This window comes from Theropithecus gelada, chromosome 10 (genome assembly GCF_003255815.1).
Source record: "Theropithecus gelada isolate Dixy chromosome 10, Tgel_1.0, whole genome shotgun sequence".
NCBI classification, from domain to species: Eukaryota; Metazoa; Chordata; class Mammalia; order Primates; family Cercopithecidae; genus Theropithecus; species Theropithecus gelada.
Window position 1 is genome coordinate 18570965 of NC_037678.1, and position 16061 is coordinate 18587025.

The 16061-nt window shown below is 45.5% G+C and overlaps 1 protein-coding gene and 1 pseudogene across 1 annotated transcript in view; one reads left to right on the forward strand and one right to left on the reverse strand.

The window, feature by feature from the left end:
• DEPDC5 (DEP domain containing 5) overlaps positions 1 to 16061 on the reverse strand; it is a 157913-nt gene that overhangs the window by 9451 nt on the left and 132401 nt on the right. Inside the window, exons 39-40 of the mRNA XM_025398090.1 lie at positions 3894 to 4063; positions 305 to 476 (exon numbers count right to left, since the gene is read on the reverse strand). Coding sequence (XP_025253875.1) covers positions 305 to 476; positions 3894 to 4063 — 342 coding nt within the window. The remainder of the gene's footprint in view (positions 1 to 304; positions 477 to 3893; positions 4064 to 16061) is intronic.
• Positions 5655 to 6556, forward strand: LOC112633112 (annotated as a pseudogene).

Consider the following 16061-nt stretch of genomic DNA (forward strand, 5'->3'; position numbering starts at 1 on the left):
GTGCTGCCTGTGATTTATAGAGTTTAGCGCCCTCTCCCACCCACCACTCTGCTCCAGGCAGCTCTTGACACTCTCATTTTAGGAATAAGGAATTCGAGACTCAGAGACATGAAATGATTTGTCCAGGGTTATCCAGCCACTAAGTCAAGAACCAGGATCCTTTAGAACCTTGATCCTTTTGGCCCCTTGTTGAAAGGTTCTCCCTGTTCCCTAGCCGTGTTGACTGGATACCCAGAGTGGTGTCCTTGGTAGGGACGGGGTCTTACTGGTTGAGACAGAACCGCCAGAAGGGAGTATTTCTTACTATCAAACAGGTGCTCGCTGCCCTCCTTGAGCAAGCAGCTGATGTTGAGTGGGATGAAGAGCTGGGCACGAAGGGGGTCGCCATACAGGTAACTGGGCAGTGCAAAAGGCCCCTCCAAAACTGGGACCAACAAAAAGCCACAGGAGGTGGCTTTCCGATGCCAACCTTGGACCTGGCAGAAAGTACAAAAACAGACAATATCATCTGCAAGTTCTTTCAAACAAAAGAAAATACTTCCCAAGCAGCAAACCCTCCAGAAAGGCAGCATGCACAATGATTGGCATGCTCATTTATTCATGTTCGCTGGCTGCAAATTGGTCCTGGACAGGCAAAAATGCAGTTTAACATCCTGACAAATACTAGAAAAACTGTGAGCTAAGCATACAGCTCCTCTTTACGGCCCAAACTTCTGCACCTTCGGTGTTTCTTTTAGAAAGAATGGTCTGCACAGAGTTGAAATCCTTCCTATTCTAGGGGATGTTGGAGAAAGGTCATAGGATAGAGGTTAAGTCTTTCTCATTTTGTCTTTTTTTTTTTTTTTTTTGAGACAGTCTTGCTCTGTTGCCCAGGCTGGAGTACAGTGGCCAGATCTCAGCTCACTGCAACCTCCACCTCCCGGGTTCAAGGAATTCTCCCACCTGAGACTCCCGGGTAGCTGGGACTATAGGCGTGCACTACCATGTCCAGTTAATTTTTGTATTTTTAGTAGAGACAGGGTTTCGCCAGTTGGCCAGGATGGTCTTGAACTCCTGACTCAGGTGATCAGCTGGCCTCAGCCTCCCAAATCCTAGGTTTATAGGCATGAGCCACTGCACCCAGCCTAATTTTGTACTTTACCAGGAACTTCAGTTCAAAGTATCAAATAGGAAAACAACTCACTCCAGCTGGCTGAGAGAAATGTGACGCAGGGTGGGAAATGACCATGGTGGCTTCTGATAATGGTAAACCCTGATGTGACAGAGTGAGAGACTACCAAATTCTATCTGTCCAAAGATGAGAACAAAAGTTACAGGGGCAAAAAGATAAACCTACCATCAATAACATTTTCTTAGGGAACACTGGCAATTTTCTAGATCTTGAGATACTCTTTTTAACCATAAAAATGACGTATGTTAAAAAATAAAAAAGTTGATCGATGTGACTCTGGCATACAGATGATTTTTGTGTCAAGTATTATTTCCAAAAAAATACAGTTGGGACAGAGCTTGACTTAAACAAATGATTATGTAAAAAATTAAAGGATACCACCTTTATCTTTTCTCTCAGGAATGTTCATAACAAAAATAACAAAAAAAAGCCGAGATCTCCATTTGACCAAAATAATTCCTAAGGCTTGGTCAAAATCTGATTTTTAACAAATGGGGACACTGCCTTAAAATAATAATTAACTTACATACACTAAAGTTTTAAAAGCTTAATAAAATAATGATAAAGAGATTAGCAGCTTTCAGTGGCTTTTACATGAACAGATGCGAAAAGTGTACTTTATGGAGACAGTTGCTAAATTCCTCTAAGGAAATGAACACTGTCTCTCCTGCCCAACTGTAACTATGTGTGTGTGTCTATGAATGCTGTGGTCATGCTGTTTTGGGATATGCTTATCTAGAAAGGGCCAGCAAGGAGAGTGCTTATGCCTACTGGGTCAGAGAGCTAGTTTTACCTGAAAGAAGTGGTCACGCTGGTATCAGTGAGCTGGGGAAGGGCTAGTGTCCTCTGTGAGCTGAGCAGAATGAGCAGTGGGTTGTCTTTTTTTATTTGGACCTTAAGGATGTTCCCCAGATGGGAGTCTTTCCAAGGGAGGGGTCCTTGAAGATGCTAATGCCATGTGGAGGCAGACAGAGACCCGGACAAATTGCTTTCCCAGGATACCATGTTTTGTGGGATAAAACTTAGCCTATGAGCTCTGGACAAAAAAAAAAAAAAAAAAAAACATATAAAACCTGCTGGCCCATGCTGTACTCATTTCTCTTTGCTTATCTCCTCGCTTTTAGTAAACTCTTTTTGAACTTCCCAGCTGTTCTCTGCTGTATGAAGAGATGGCTGGGCTGGTGTTGAGAGAAGTGAGATTCAGTAGAAGCCACAGAAGAATATTCTTTTTGGCTATACTGGAGAGTATATAAAAAGGAGTGGCAGACTATAAAGATGGTTAAGGAGCGCTCCTGGAAGATACTGACAACTTGGCTAAGGAGTGAGCACTGTGATGGGGGATGGTCAGGGATGGCTTCTTAGTGTAGGAGCAATGAATGGCCTGATTAGAGATGCAGGCCAGGATGAAACAGAAGGAGAAAGGACAGGCAGGAAGGCCAGTTAAAACAGGGCTTCTCAACCTTGGCACTTGTGACATCTTGGGCTGGTTATTCTTTGTTGTGGGGGCTGCCCTGAGCATTACAGGATGGTGAGCAGCATTGCTGGTCTCTACCCACTGAACGCCAGTAGCACCCACCCTGTCCTCACCCCTTTCTTTTTCTTTTTCCAAGATGAAGTCTCATTCTGTCACCCAGGCTGGAGTGCAGTAGCATGATCTCAGCCCACTACAACCTCCATCTCCTAGGTTCAAGTGATTTTTGTGCCTCAGCTTCTTGAGTAGCTGGGACTATAGGCATGCACTACCATGCCTGGGTAATTTTTATGTTTTCAGAAGAGACAGGGTTTCACCATGTTGGCCAGGCTAGTCTCTAACTCCCGACCTTGAGTGATCTGCCCGCCTCGGCCTCCTAAGGCGTGAGCCACTGTGCCCAGCCACCCCCTTCTATCTTCAGATATTGCCAAATGATCCCGGATGGCAAAATTGCCCCAGGTAAAGAACCACTGAGTTCAAAGCAGTGATGTTTATTGGCAGGGGACTGGTTAACTATGGTGTAAACAAATAATAGAATACTCTCCAGCCCTTAAAAACAATGAAGCAAAACAAAAACAAACAAAAATCCCAATAACAATAATAATAAAAAAAAATCCCAAGGCAGATGTATTTGTACTGACATGGAACACATAGGTGATAGAAAAAATGCAATGTAAGTAGTATGTATCCAATGCTACCGCCTCTGTTGAAAAAAAAAAGTAACGTGATTTTGTCCATGCTTAGAATCTCTCTGGAAAGGTACTCAACAAAGCGGTAGTGGTGGTTGCTTTTAGATGAAAGTCCCAGGGAATGAAAGTGGGAAATAGACTTACTTTTCACTCTAAACCAGTGATTCTCAACAGGGAGCAATACACCCCCTTCCTGGGAGAGTATTGTGGCAATATCTGGAGACATTTTGATTACCACACCTGGGGCTGTGCTACTACCATTTAGTGGGTAGAGGCTAGGGTTGTTGCTCAATTTCCTATAAGATGTAGAACTCCCCCACAGAGAATTATCTGGCCTCAGATGTCAATAGTGCCAAGGCTAAGAAACCCTGATTCTACCCTTTTTGATCACTTGAAATTTTTACTATGTTTAATTTTTTTAAAAAAGTTACTCCAGTAGTCCTAATGAATGGTAATAAGAGCCTGAACTAAAAAATTAAAGTGACATGAATCTCTACCAAGCATCTCCATGCCCCACTGTGAGGTGAGCCAAAGGCCCGATGACATGCATGAAGGTTCTCACCATCTCGAAGAGGACTGCTGCAGTCACCGCCATCCAGTGCAGCTTGATCTCAAAGGCTGCGTTCAGAGAAAAGTTGCCATGGTAATAACAGCTGCACCACTCCAGCCGGTCTGTGCGGTTGTTCACATCAACATCCAGGGTCACAGTCCTCTGCTCTGGGACAGTGGCAGCTATGTCAGCACACAGGAGGGGCCCCAAGAGAGCGAGAAAAGGAGTGGGATGAAGAACAAACAACTAAGTATCCAGATATGAAACTATATACAAGACGCTATTGCATGTATAGCATGTATAATGCCTAAAAGAAAACTGCAGATTCTAGAAGTTTCCTGGAAATCATCTAGACTAGAGATTGGAAAACTTTCTGTAAAAGGCCCCATTATAAATATTTCACATTTTGTGAGACATATGGTTTCTGTTGCAACTACCCAACTCTGCTATTGTAGTGCAAAAGCAGCCACGAACGTTACATAATGAATGTGCTTGGCTATATTCCAATAAAACTTTAAAAAAGCAGACTGAGTTTTAGGGCGGTTAAACTATTCTGTATGATATTATAATGTTAGATATGTGCCACTGTACATTTGTCCAAACCTATAGAATATACACCACCAGCCGGGCACAGTGGCTCATGCCTGTAATTCCAGCACTTCGGGAGGCCGAGGTGCTGGAATCGAGACCATCCTGTCCAACATGGTGAAACCCTGTCACTACTAAAAATACAAAAATTAGCTGGGTGTGGTGGTGCGCATCTGTGGCCCCAACTACTCGGGAGGCTGAGGCAGGACAATCGCTTGAATTTGGGAGGCAGAGGTTGCAGTGAGCTGAGACAGCACCATTGCACTCCAGCCTGGCGACACAGCGAGACTCCATCTCAAAAAAAAAAAAAAAAAAGAATATACAACACCAAGAGTGAACCCTGAAATGTAAACCATGGATTCTGGGTGGCAATGATGTCAATGTAAGTTTATGGATTGTACCTTGTAAAAATGGACTACTCCGTCTGGGGATGTTGATAGTGGGGGCAGCAGGTTGTGGGGGTGGAAGTCAAACGATGTATAGTAATTTTCTTTCTTTTTTAGAGATGGAGTCTCATTCTGTCACCCAGGCTGGAGGGCAGTAGCATGATCTTGGCTCCCTGCAACCTCTGCCTCCCAGGCTCAAGTGATTCTCTTGCTTCAGTCTCCCAAGTAGCTGGGATTACAGGTGTGTGCCACCACACCCGGCTAATTTCTGTACGTTTAGGAGAGATGGGGTTTTGCCATGTTGGCCAGGCTGGTCTCAAACTCATGACCTCAGGTGATCCACCCGCCTCAGCCTCCCAAAGTGCTGGGATTACAGGTTTGAGCCACCATGCCGGCCAGATGTATAGGAACTTTCTATCAGATTCTGCTATGAACCGAAAACTCCTCTAAAAGAAATAGTCAATTATAAATGAACAAATGGTAAGCCAGACTTGGCTGCTTAAGCCATAGTTTACTTCTCCCTAAGTAATCCAACTCCTTCATTTACAGATGAGGAAATGGCAGCCCAGGGAGGGAAGATGCCTTGGCCAAGATCATGGAATCAGAACCTCAGCCAGGCTAACCCCTAGATCTTTTTATTTCAGTGCCTATGAAAAAAAAACACAATGGGCAAACAGCCCAGACCACCAGTGACAAGTCTTGCTTTTCAGGTTTCAACCCAGGAAGACAGTAGTTCTACAATCTTTTCTCAAGAAATGAAACCTTATAATGAAGCTTAACACCCCGTCCCATCATTGACATGTTGCTCAAGGATGCTGGGTGAGTACCAAGCTTACTCATCCTATCTGAGACTTCTGCTCAGAAATCCTACTCAACTCAAGATAGGATGTTTTAGAGACGTGTCAGACAATCAAGTTCCTGACCAGGCTAAAGCCCTAAAATAGGCTTAGAAGCAAAGAAAAGGTCAGGCCTCTGTTCTGCCTGGCTGGGCACGGCCAGACCTAGGGTTTCTTTTTGTTAGTTTTTTCCTCCCTGAGGCACAGTCTCAAGAGATCCTGAGAACATGTGCCCCCAGACCTAGGGTTTCTATAAACTATAATCCGCCCCTCATTCTCCCTTACCCCCAAGAATTCAATAGTTTTCTTTAGCTGAAGTGGTCAGTTCAGTTCTGGGTTCTGCAGACAGAACTCCTGAGTGTGGGTTTTTCTCACTGACAAGGATAAACAGCTCTTGAGTCAGCAATTTTAATGAGCTTCTGTTGTAAGGCAGGAGAGCTCCAGCTAGGTCACTAATGGCATTCAGGCGAACTGGCATTCGGCTGCCACATGTACCACTTACCATTCTCACAAAAGACTAAGTCCAGGCAGTGTGGTTAGCAAGATGAATATGAGAGCAGGGATTAACCAAAAGTTGACAGAAACTGGAGAAAGAGAACGCCTGAAAGAGCTGCTGAGAGCTAAATTAATTGAATGTGGCTGAAAGGATGAGTTGATAAAGATAATGTAAAGATAATGATTTTAAGTGATATGTGTTTTGCTTTTGCATTAAGAGGTAATTAAAGAAACAGGACTAGAACACGTTACTGTTGATGACTTGGTGGCTGAAATCACTCCAAAAGGCAGAGCCCTAGTACTTGACAGTTTAAAGAAGGAGCTCCTACAAAAAATAAAAGCATTCCTTGCTCAGCCTGTCAGTCTTTAAGATTGACCTAATTGTGTTGCTCTGCGGTATTATTTTTGAAAGTAATATTTGCCATAAATTAGAAAACGATTCCCAAAATAAAATTCTTTTTTTAGCCAGGCATGGTGGCTCACACCTGTAATCCCAGAACTTTGGGAGGCCAAGGCAGGCAGATCACCTGAGGTCAGGAGTTCAAGACTAACCCGACCAACATGGAGAAACCCCGTCTCTAATAAAAATACAAAAAATTAGCCGGGCGTGGTGGTGCATGCCTGTAATCCTAGTTACTCGGGAGGCTGAGGCAGGAGAATCGCTTGAACCTGGGAGGCAAAGGTTGCAGTGAGCCGAGATCGCACCATTGTACTCTAGCCTGGGCAACAAGAGCAAAACTCCATCTCAAATTTAAAAAAAAATTTTTTTTTTAATGTTTTTATTGAGACTGAATCTCACTTTGTTGCCCGGGTTCAGGAGATTCTTGTGTCTCAGCCTCCCAAGTAGCTGGGCCTACAGGTGCACGTCACCACGCCCAGCTAATTTTTGCATTTTAATAGAGTTGGGGTTTCCCCATGTTGGCCAGGCTTGTCTTGAACTCCTGACCTTAATTGATCTGCCTGCCTCGGCCCCCGAAAGTGCTGGGATAATAATGAGCCACAAAGCCTGGCCAAAATCCCTTTTTGTATGATGATATATGGTTTTCAGTAGTGATGTCTACACTGTATTGATTTTTTCCTCAAATTTTAATAAATATCTCATGAATGGAAAAACAAACAAACAAAAAAACCTAGAACATGCAAATGGGAAAAGTTCTTGATTTGGAGTTGGAAGATCTAAGCTCGGCCATTTAGTAACCACGTCTCAGAGAGCATTGCTTCACCTCTCCTGGTTTAGTTCCTGGACTACAAACTGAGATGTGTCAGCCCAGTTGCTTCATAGAGATGGATGAGAATCAGGTTAAGCATGGATTAGAAAGGAGTGTGGACCTACTCTCTTGCCTTCTCCAGCCACCTAACTTGTAACTCTCCTCTCTTCCTTCTGTTCCTGCTGGTCTTTTCTCCCAATTTAGGCCATGAGTTCACCAGTGTTCAATCTGAGGCCTGTCTGTGCCTCCGACGGACACTGCTTGGCTGTCTGTGACATTTAAGGCTAAAGAACTTGGTCATTCCAATGCTAAAAGGCTCACCAAAACTAGATTCTGTCTTTGCTTCATGTTCTGGATTCCTGATACTGCCAGAATAACCCTTTACTTAGTCAAAATCAAAAGAAGTTTTGCCCTCTGGTCTTGGACACTGTGTTTCTTCCCAAGAGAAAAGTCTGTGTCACAAAGATAAGGATGCTCAATAAATACCAGCAGTGGCCTCATGCATCTCTTCTCTCCCATCTGGCGTGTTAAGTTCAGAACATGCTGGCCTGGGCCAGGAAGTACACTGCTCAACCAAGTGGTTACAGGCTGAAGATACTACTGGCCCTGTACTTCCGAGTTAGATTTGGCAGTACATATGTTTCTCGCAGGATTATGATGTTGACAAAGATGTGAGCCCAGCTGAGTTCAGCTTTCTGGTTCATTGAATCATTGCTTGAGTTCCATGAAAACCAACTTATTCACACAAGACCAATAAATACATGCAAGCCCAGAGGAGGAACAGGCCGAGCATCCTTCACCCAGGTCATAGTCAGGGGGTTATCAGTACCTGGGGAAGGGGACAGTGTCAGCAGAGGAGAAAAATGCAACCCCAGGTAGGGGAGTGATACTCTACGTAACAATCAGAGGTGCCCAGGTACGGAACAAGTAGTCTTGGGAGTGAGTGCTATGTTGAAGGGGGTTTTCAAAGAGAATCTTGCTCCCCACTTATCAGGAGTGCTGCAGAAAACATTCAAGTGTCAGGGTTTGGACAGAGGTGCTCTAAATTCCCTCCTGACTCCAAAATCCAGTGGGCCATCAAGAAAAGGCTGGGACCGGGTGCAGTGGCTCATGCCTGTAATATTAGCACTTTGGGAGGCCGAGGTGGGAGGATTGCTTGAGTCCAGGAGTTCAAGACCAGCCTGGGCAACAAAGACCTTGTCTCCACAAAATATCAAAAAATTAACCAGGCATGCTGGCACATGCCTGTGCTCCCAGCCACTTCGGAGGCTGAGGCAGGAGGGTTACTTGAACCCAGGAGGTTGAGGCTGCAACAAGCTAGGATCATGCCACCACACTTCAGCCTGGGCAACAGAGCAAGACTCTGTGTCAAAAACACAAACAAACAGCCAGGCTGGTGGCTCACTACTGTAATCCCAGCACTTTGGGAGGCTAAGGCGGGTGGGTCACCCGAGGTCATGAGTTTGAGACCAGCCTGACCAACATGGTGAAACCACATCTCTACTAAAAATACAAAAAAAATTAGCCAGGCGTGGTGGTGCATCCCTGTAATCCCGGCTACTCAGGAGGCTGAGGCAGGGGACTTGCTTGAGTCCGGGAGGCAGAGGTTGCAGTGAGCTGAGATCACGCCACTGCACTCTAGCCTAGGTGACAAAGCAAGACTCTGTCTCAAAAAAAAAAAACCAAAACAACAACAACAAAAAAACCAAAAACACACAAACAAAACAAAGCTGAGAAGGCAAAGGCATGTGAGTGGGCTTAAGGGGTGCAGGGCTGTTGCTTCCAGAGTCTCAGATGCACCTGCTGCTTCCCAGGTGAGAGGCCCAGGGTGACCGGGATGGGAAAGTGGGAGCCACCACGAGCCAAGCCAGAGAGGGTCATGCGTCAATGTCAGGCATTTCAAAACAGACTTCCAATGCCAACTTCCAACTGAGTATCCTAAGTGTTTAAAAAGGAACATATCGAAACAAAAAACAAAAAAAGGGACAGGTCACAAATGATACACAGGCCTTCCTCCCCCTGCAAATCATGTTATTTTTTTTTTTCTGAAGAAAAACCCAAACACTGAAGACGGCTCAATTTAAAGAAAACAGATCTTCCCCACTTAAGTAAATGAAACAGTAAAAGATTATATTCTAACCTGAAAAAATTCTGGTAAGAAACCTCTCATATCCTAACACAAAGGGCTGAGAGCTGTTATTGGATAGAATTAGCTGCAGGTTTAAAAGGAAAAGAAACCCATTTCTTTTGGGAAGAGTGATGGGCAAGAGACTGATGGAATGAAATTCCTTGTAACAACTATGGAAACCACTGAAAAGTTAATAAAAGGATGTTTTCCCAGGAAACATGCACACACACAACTCTGCCTAGTTTCAGATTCACTGACCCCCTAAAGCCCATACACAGATCCCAGGAGAAGAACACCTGTTTAATACCTGCTATAGACATAAATCCTCTCTTCTTCCCGACTCTCCCTGTTTTTTGGACATATGATTTTTCTCTTTTCCTTTTTTTTTTTTTTTTTGAGATGGAGTTTCGCTCTTGTTGCCCAGGCTGGAGTATAATGGTGCCATCTTGGCACACTGCAACCTCTGCCTCCCGGGTTCAAGCAATTCTCTTGCTTCAGCCTCCCGAGTAGCTGGGATTACAGGTGCTCGCCACCACACTCGGCTAATTATTTGTATTTTTATTAGAGATGGGGATTGATCGTGTTGGCCAGGCTGGTCTTCAACTCCTGACCTTAGGTGATCCACCCACCTCGGCCTACCAAAGTGCTGGGATTACAGGCATGAGCCAACACGCCCAGCCTATGACTTATTTTTCTATATACTGCTTCTCTCTCTCTCTCTTTCTTTTTTTTTTGAGAAGGAATCTTGCTCTGTCGCCCAGGCTGGAGTGTAATGGCACAGTCTTGGCTCACTGCAACCTCCACTTTCTGGGTTCAAGCAATTCTCCTGCTTCAGCCTCCCGAGTAGCTGGGATTATAGGCATACGCCACCACACTGCGCTAATTTTTTGTATCTTTAGTAGAGATCTTCAGTAGAGATAGGGTTTCACCATGTTGGCCAGGCTGGTCTTGAACTCCTAACCTTGTGATCCGCCCACCTCGGCCTCCCAAAGTGCTGGGATTACAGGTGTGAGCCACTGCACCTGGTCTCTCTCTCTCTCTCTCTGTTTTTTGCTTTTTTTTTGAGATGCAGACATATTTTTTCAGGCTGGAGTGCAGTGGTGCAATCTTGGCTCACTGCAACCTCCGCTTCCCAGGTTCAAGCAATTCTCATGCCTCAGCCTCACGAGTAGCTGGGATTACAGGTTCATGCCACCACACTTCACTAATTTTTGTATTTTTAGTAGAGACGGAGTTTCACCATGTTGGCCAGGCTAGTCTCAAACTCCTGACCTCAAGTGATCTGCCCACCTCGGCCTTCCAAAATGCTGGGATTACAGCCATGAGACACCATGCCTGGCCTATATACTGCTTTCCTTTAAGCACTAAGAATTATCAAAGCTAAACTGAGATGATCTGAATCTCATCTTGAGCTGAAGACCAGAAGTCAAAAGAGGGTTTTGCCAGCCTACAGAAGGAGAAGGCTTTGGAAATGAGGATATTACTACAGAAACTGTCAAGAGAGGGAACCGGCTCATGCCTTAGTCCCAGCACTTTTGGAGGCCAAGTGGGAGGATTGTTTGAGCCGAAGAGTTCATGACCAGCCTGGGCAACACAGAGAGATCTTGTCTCTACAAAACCAACCAAAAAAACTAGCCGGGCATGATGGCGTGCACCTGCAGTCCCAGCTACTTGGGAAGCTCAGGTGGAAAGACTTGCTTGAGCCCAGGAGTTTGAGGTTGTAGTGAGCTAGGATCACACCACTGCACTCCAGTCTGGGCAACAGAGTAAGACCCTGTCTCTCTCTCTGTCTCTCTTTTTTTTTTTGAGAGAGAGTCTTGTTCTGTCACCCAGGCTGAAGTGCAATGGAGTGATCTTGGCTCACTGCAACCTCCACCTCCTGGGTTCAAGCGATTCTCCTACCTCAGCCTCCTGAGTAGCTAGGACTACAGGTGCCCGCCACCACGCCCAGCTAATGTTTGCATTTTTAGTAGAGACGGGGTTTCACCACGTTGGTCTGGCTGGTCTCGAACTCCTGATCTTGTGATCCACCGACCTTGTGATCCACCCGCCTCGGCCTCCCAAAGTGCTGGGATTACAGGCGTGAGCCACCGCGCCTGGCCGACCCTGTCTCTTAAAAAAAAACAACCTGTCAAGACAGCCTCCAAAACTAAAATAATGATGCAAAGGTGACAATACCTGAGGCATTTTCCACAAGCAATAACTCTAACCAAGAAGTAAGTGCAGCAAACAGGCTGAGACTGTGCACATGCCTCTGTGACATATGGCGTGTCCACTCACTTGGTGGGGACTAAGCACACGCCTAGGTGAGAGGCAGTTTGTCTGTTCCTGGGCTGGTAGCATTTTCCTTGTTTTTCTTTATTTGCTTGATGACCAGAGAAGAGTAGCATTTTCAATAGAATAAATGGCAGAACTACTGTTTTTCTGACACCTGGACAATTAATTGCTTAGTGTCAGAAGGTTTGCTGACTGCAAATGTTCCAAATTCAATTTTCCCCAATTCTGCCAAACTATATTCATTCATGTTTTTTCAGACATTCAACAAATATTTATTGCAGGTAACTATGCATTAGGTACCATTCTAGGTGCTGGGAGAGCCAGTGAATGAAACTAAATTCATCACACAGCTTAAGTTTTTGTGGAGGTAGAAAAACACAGGCCAGGAGGGGTGGCTCATGCCTGTAATCCCAGAATTTTGGGAGGCCCAGACAGGTGGATCATTTGAGGTTAGGAGTTCGAGACCAGCCTGGCCAACATAGTGAAATCCCATCTCTACTAAAAATACAAAAACTAGCTGGGTGTGGTGGCAGGCGCCTGTAGTCCCAGCTACTTGGGAGGCTGAGGCTGGAGAATTGCTTGAACCCCAGAGACGGAGGTTGCAGTGAACCCGGGAGATGGAGGTTGCAGTGAGCCAAGATCATGCCACTGCACTCCAGCCTCGGTGACAGAGTGAGACTCTGTCTCAAAACACACTAATTGTACAAACACACACACAATGTCAAGTGGTGGCAAGAGCAAAGGAGATGAAGAAGTAGGAAAAGGGGCCCCGAGTGTGTGGTGTGGGGTCAGGGAAGGGCTCACTCACATATGATTTTTGGACAAGAGACTTGAAGCAAGTGAGGGAGGGAGACCTGAGGGCATCTTGGGGGAACAGTGCCCCAGGCAGAAGGAAAGCACTGGAAACAGAGATGTGTGTGGCATGTTCCCAGACACCAGACACAGATGGAAGCCAGTGTGGTGCAGCAGAGTGCACAGGAGGTGGACAAGGGACGAGACAGAGAATGAGGGGACCACATCCTGGGGGCCTGTGGGCTGCTGAAAACTCTGACTTCGGTTTCGAGTGAGCTGGGGCCATAAGAGGATCCTGCCCAATGGGGGAATACCACCTGACTTCCATTTGAAGAGGTCTCTCTGGCTCCTGTGTGCAAAGCAGTTTATAAGGAGCAGGGGCAGAATCCAGGAGGCCAGTGAGAGGTGACAGCAGCAATGCAGAGAGGAGATGAAGGTGGCTTGAACCAGGATCATAGAGGAGACAGTAAGGAATGGTTAATCCTGAATCAATATTGAAGTTAACTAAAAGGAAAACTGAATTTGCTGATGGGCTGGATGTAGAGCAGGAAAGAAAGAGCATGAGAAGGCAACTGAGTTTTTCTAAGTGACTAGAATGAGAAGGCAAGACTAAGGTGTTGTGGGGAAACAGCAGGGTTGGCTGGTTCTGAACACTGTACATCCAGTCCTCTAAGTGATCATGTCAAGTAGGTAGCTGGAGGGATGAGTCTCAAATTGGAGACATGGTCTGAGGTGGAGACAGAAATCTGGCAGTGACCAGATCTTGGGGTAATAAAGGCCACTGGATTGATGTGACACTTTGGGGGTATGAAGATGAGGCCTGCATGCTGTAATATTAAAATATTAGGTTGCTGAAGAGAAACCAGCAAAGGAAACTGATTTTAAAACGAACGAGGAGAGCCAAAGGAGCAGTGTCTCGAGAGCCAAGCAAGGTAAGGGTTTAAAGGAGGAGTCAGAGATCATTTGACAAATGCTGTCACAGGGCAAGGAGGACCAGAACTAAGGGCTGGCACAGGCTAAACAACATGGGCTCCCTGCATCAGGAAGTCTGTTCCAGCAGAGGGAATGGACAGAAACCCGATTTGAGTTTTGCTTTGCCAGCAGGAGAGAGTGTGTGCCTGTCACAGATTGACGGGGATGCTTTAGCAGAGAGGGGATGACTGCCAAAGTGCTACGCTGAGTACTGCGAGGGCTGGGGTCTCGTGTGCAGGTGGAGATGCTGCGTTAGAGGGAGGCAGAGAAGTGGGGACAGACACAGCTACTGGGCGAGGGCAGATGGCAGGTGGGAGTTTTCTTTTGACCGCTTCAGTTTTTACAGTGACACAAGATGCTGATGATGAGGGTGGGGAGCAGGACTCAAAGCTGTGTAATGAGGTTTGGTGGCTCAAAGCTATGATTACATAAAGCGAGATGTGAGTGGGAGAGGGAGAAAATGAAAGCAAGATCAATTGGTTACAGGTCCTGGTGGGACAACAGTGAAAGAACTGTTGAAGCCAGGACTGGAGAGAGTGCACTGGGAAGACCAGCAGGGACAGCATAGAGGGGAAGAAAGGGCACACTCAGAGAGCTGTGGTTCTGTAGCAAGGGCCTGGGACCTGAGTGTCCTTCATCACTGAGGGCAGGAGCCACTCCTGGAACTGGGCTATTGTACAAATCATCCGAAGTCCTGACAGGCTTTGACTCTTGTCTCCTTGGGCTGAAATGCAGTATGCTTGGCGCTCAGGCTTCAGGGCTAGGCAGTCCTGAGAATAAACTCCAGCTCTAGCACTTAGTGGCTGCAGAGCCTTGGGCAAATTACTTCGCCTCTCTGAGCGTCACAGTTTCTAAACTCTAAAGCATAAATTGTAGTACCCATCAGGAGACTGAGGTAAAGATTAATGAGACGATTTTCTGCTCTGTACAGGGCCTGACACATAAATTTTCTACAAATCACGGCATTAATGTTATCACCACCGCACCACAGCAGGCAAGACTGAAGCAACCACCACTGGCACCAATGAAAGCACAAGAGGAGCCCAGGGGCCAGAGCACAGAGGAGGACAGTGCTTCCCTCTAACATCTCAGCTCCAGCTCTGACCATTCATTCTACCTCAAAGCTCTGAAAGCATGCCCTTATCACGCATCAACCTGACACCTGCTTAGGGAAGTTACTGATGGGCTTCAAAGCCTCTCAGGCTTTGCTCTAATCTTGGCTCCTGACTGGAATCCTTCAATTTCCCCTAGGACAGTGGTTCTCAACTGGGGGTAATTTTACACCCCCCAGGGGACATTTGGCATTGTCAGGAGACATTTTATCACACTGGGTGGGGCTGGGAGTGCTACTGGGTACAGGGCAGGGATGCTGCTCAACATCCTCCAGTGCACAGAACACTTCCCTACAAGAAAGAATGATCTGGCCCAAAATGTCAGTAGTGCTGAAGTTGAGAAACCCTGCTCGTGGGTTTTGTATGATCTACTGGAGAAGATTCACATTAGAATAATTCCTTTTGTTGAACACTTTCAAGAAAAGGAAGAAAATGCTGGGCATAATGGCTCCCACCTGCAATCCTAGCACTTTGGGAGGCTGAGACAGGAAGATTCCTTGCACCCAGGAGCTTGAGAACAGCCTGGGCAACATAGGGAGACCCTGTCTCTATTTTTAAAAATAGAGAAGAGAAGAGAAGGGAAGGGAAGGGGAGGGGAGGGGAGGGAGGAGATAAGAGAAAGAAGGAAAAAGAAAAAAAAGAGAAAGAATGAGCAAATGAGTTACTTTCCACCTTAAAAGACCAAAATTTAACAGATTTTGTAAAACATTTTTGCTAAAATGTGTTACACACTTGCTGCCATTAGCTGCCCCCAGTTTTCTACCTCTAATCTGGGGTGTTACCAAGAGATCTGTAAACAGACTTGCAAGAAATCAGTGGAGTAAATATGCTCTATGTGCTGGTTCTAGGGTCTCTCACCACAAGGAGGTGTCACTTGGATTTGTGGCATTTATTTGAATATTTATTTGAAATTTATTTGAAAGGAAGAAACCTTTTTGCTTTCTTCAGCTCTCACATAAATTGTCGCCATGCAAAATCCAATATTTACTTAATGTAATGCATTGTGTCTTTTTCTTAGAAAGTAACCTCGAGGCAAGTGGGAAGGTGACTTTTCAACTCTCTCTTCAGTACGTATCTGAAAGCAACTAGCTTTCAGGCTTAGTTCCTTGTTCTGCAGAGATGAAAATTCTTAATTTTTATCTATGAGGAAAAAGTAGACTTTAAAACTTGTCTACTAAAAATAAACTTGATTTCGTGAGAAAAATGGTGTAAAGTTTCTGGAAAGCTTCTCGTATGCAATCTAGTGCTAGAAGTGAAGGATTAACACTGTACTTATCAAGTTCTTGTGTTTGTTATATTTGTAACAGGTTTTCCCCACTCCACCTTTGTTGCTGGACTATTGGCTTCTGCTTCCCACTGACATCAGGGTAGTTACCTGCCCTTTTC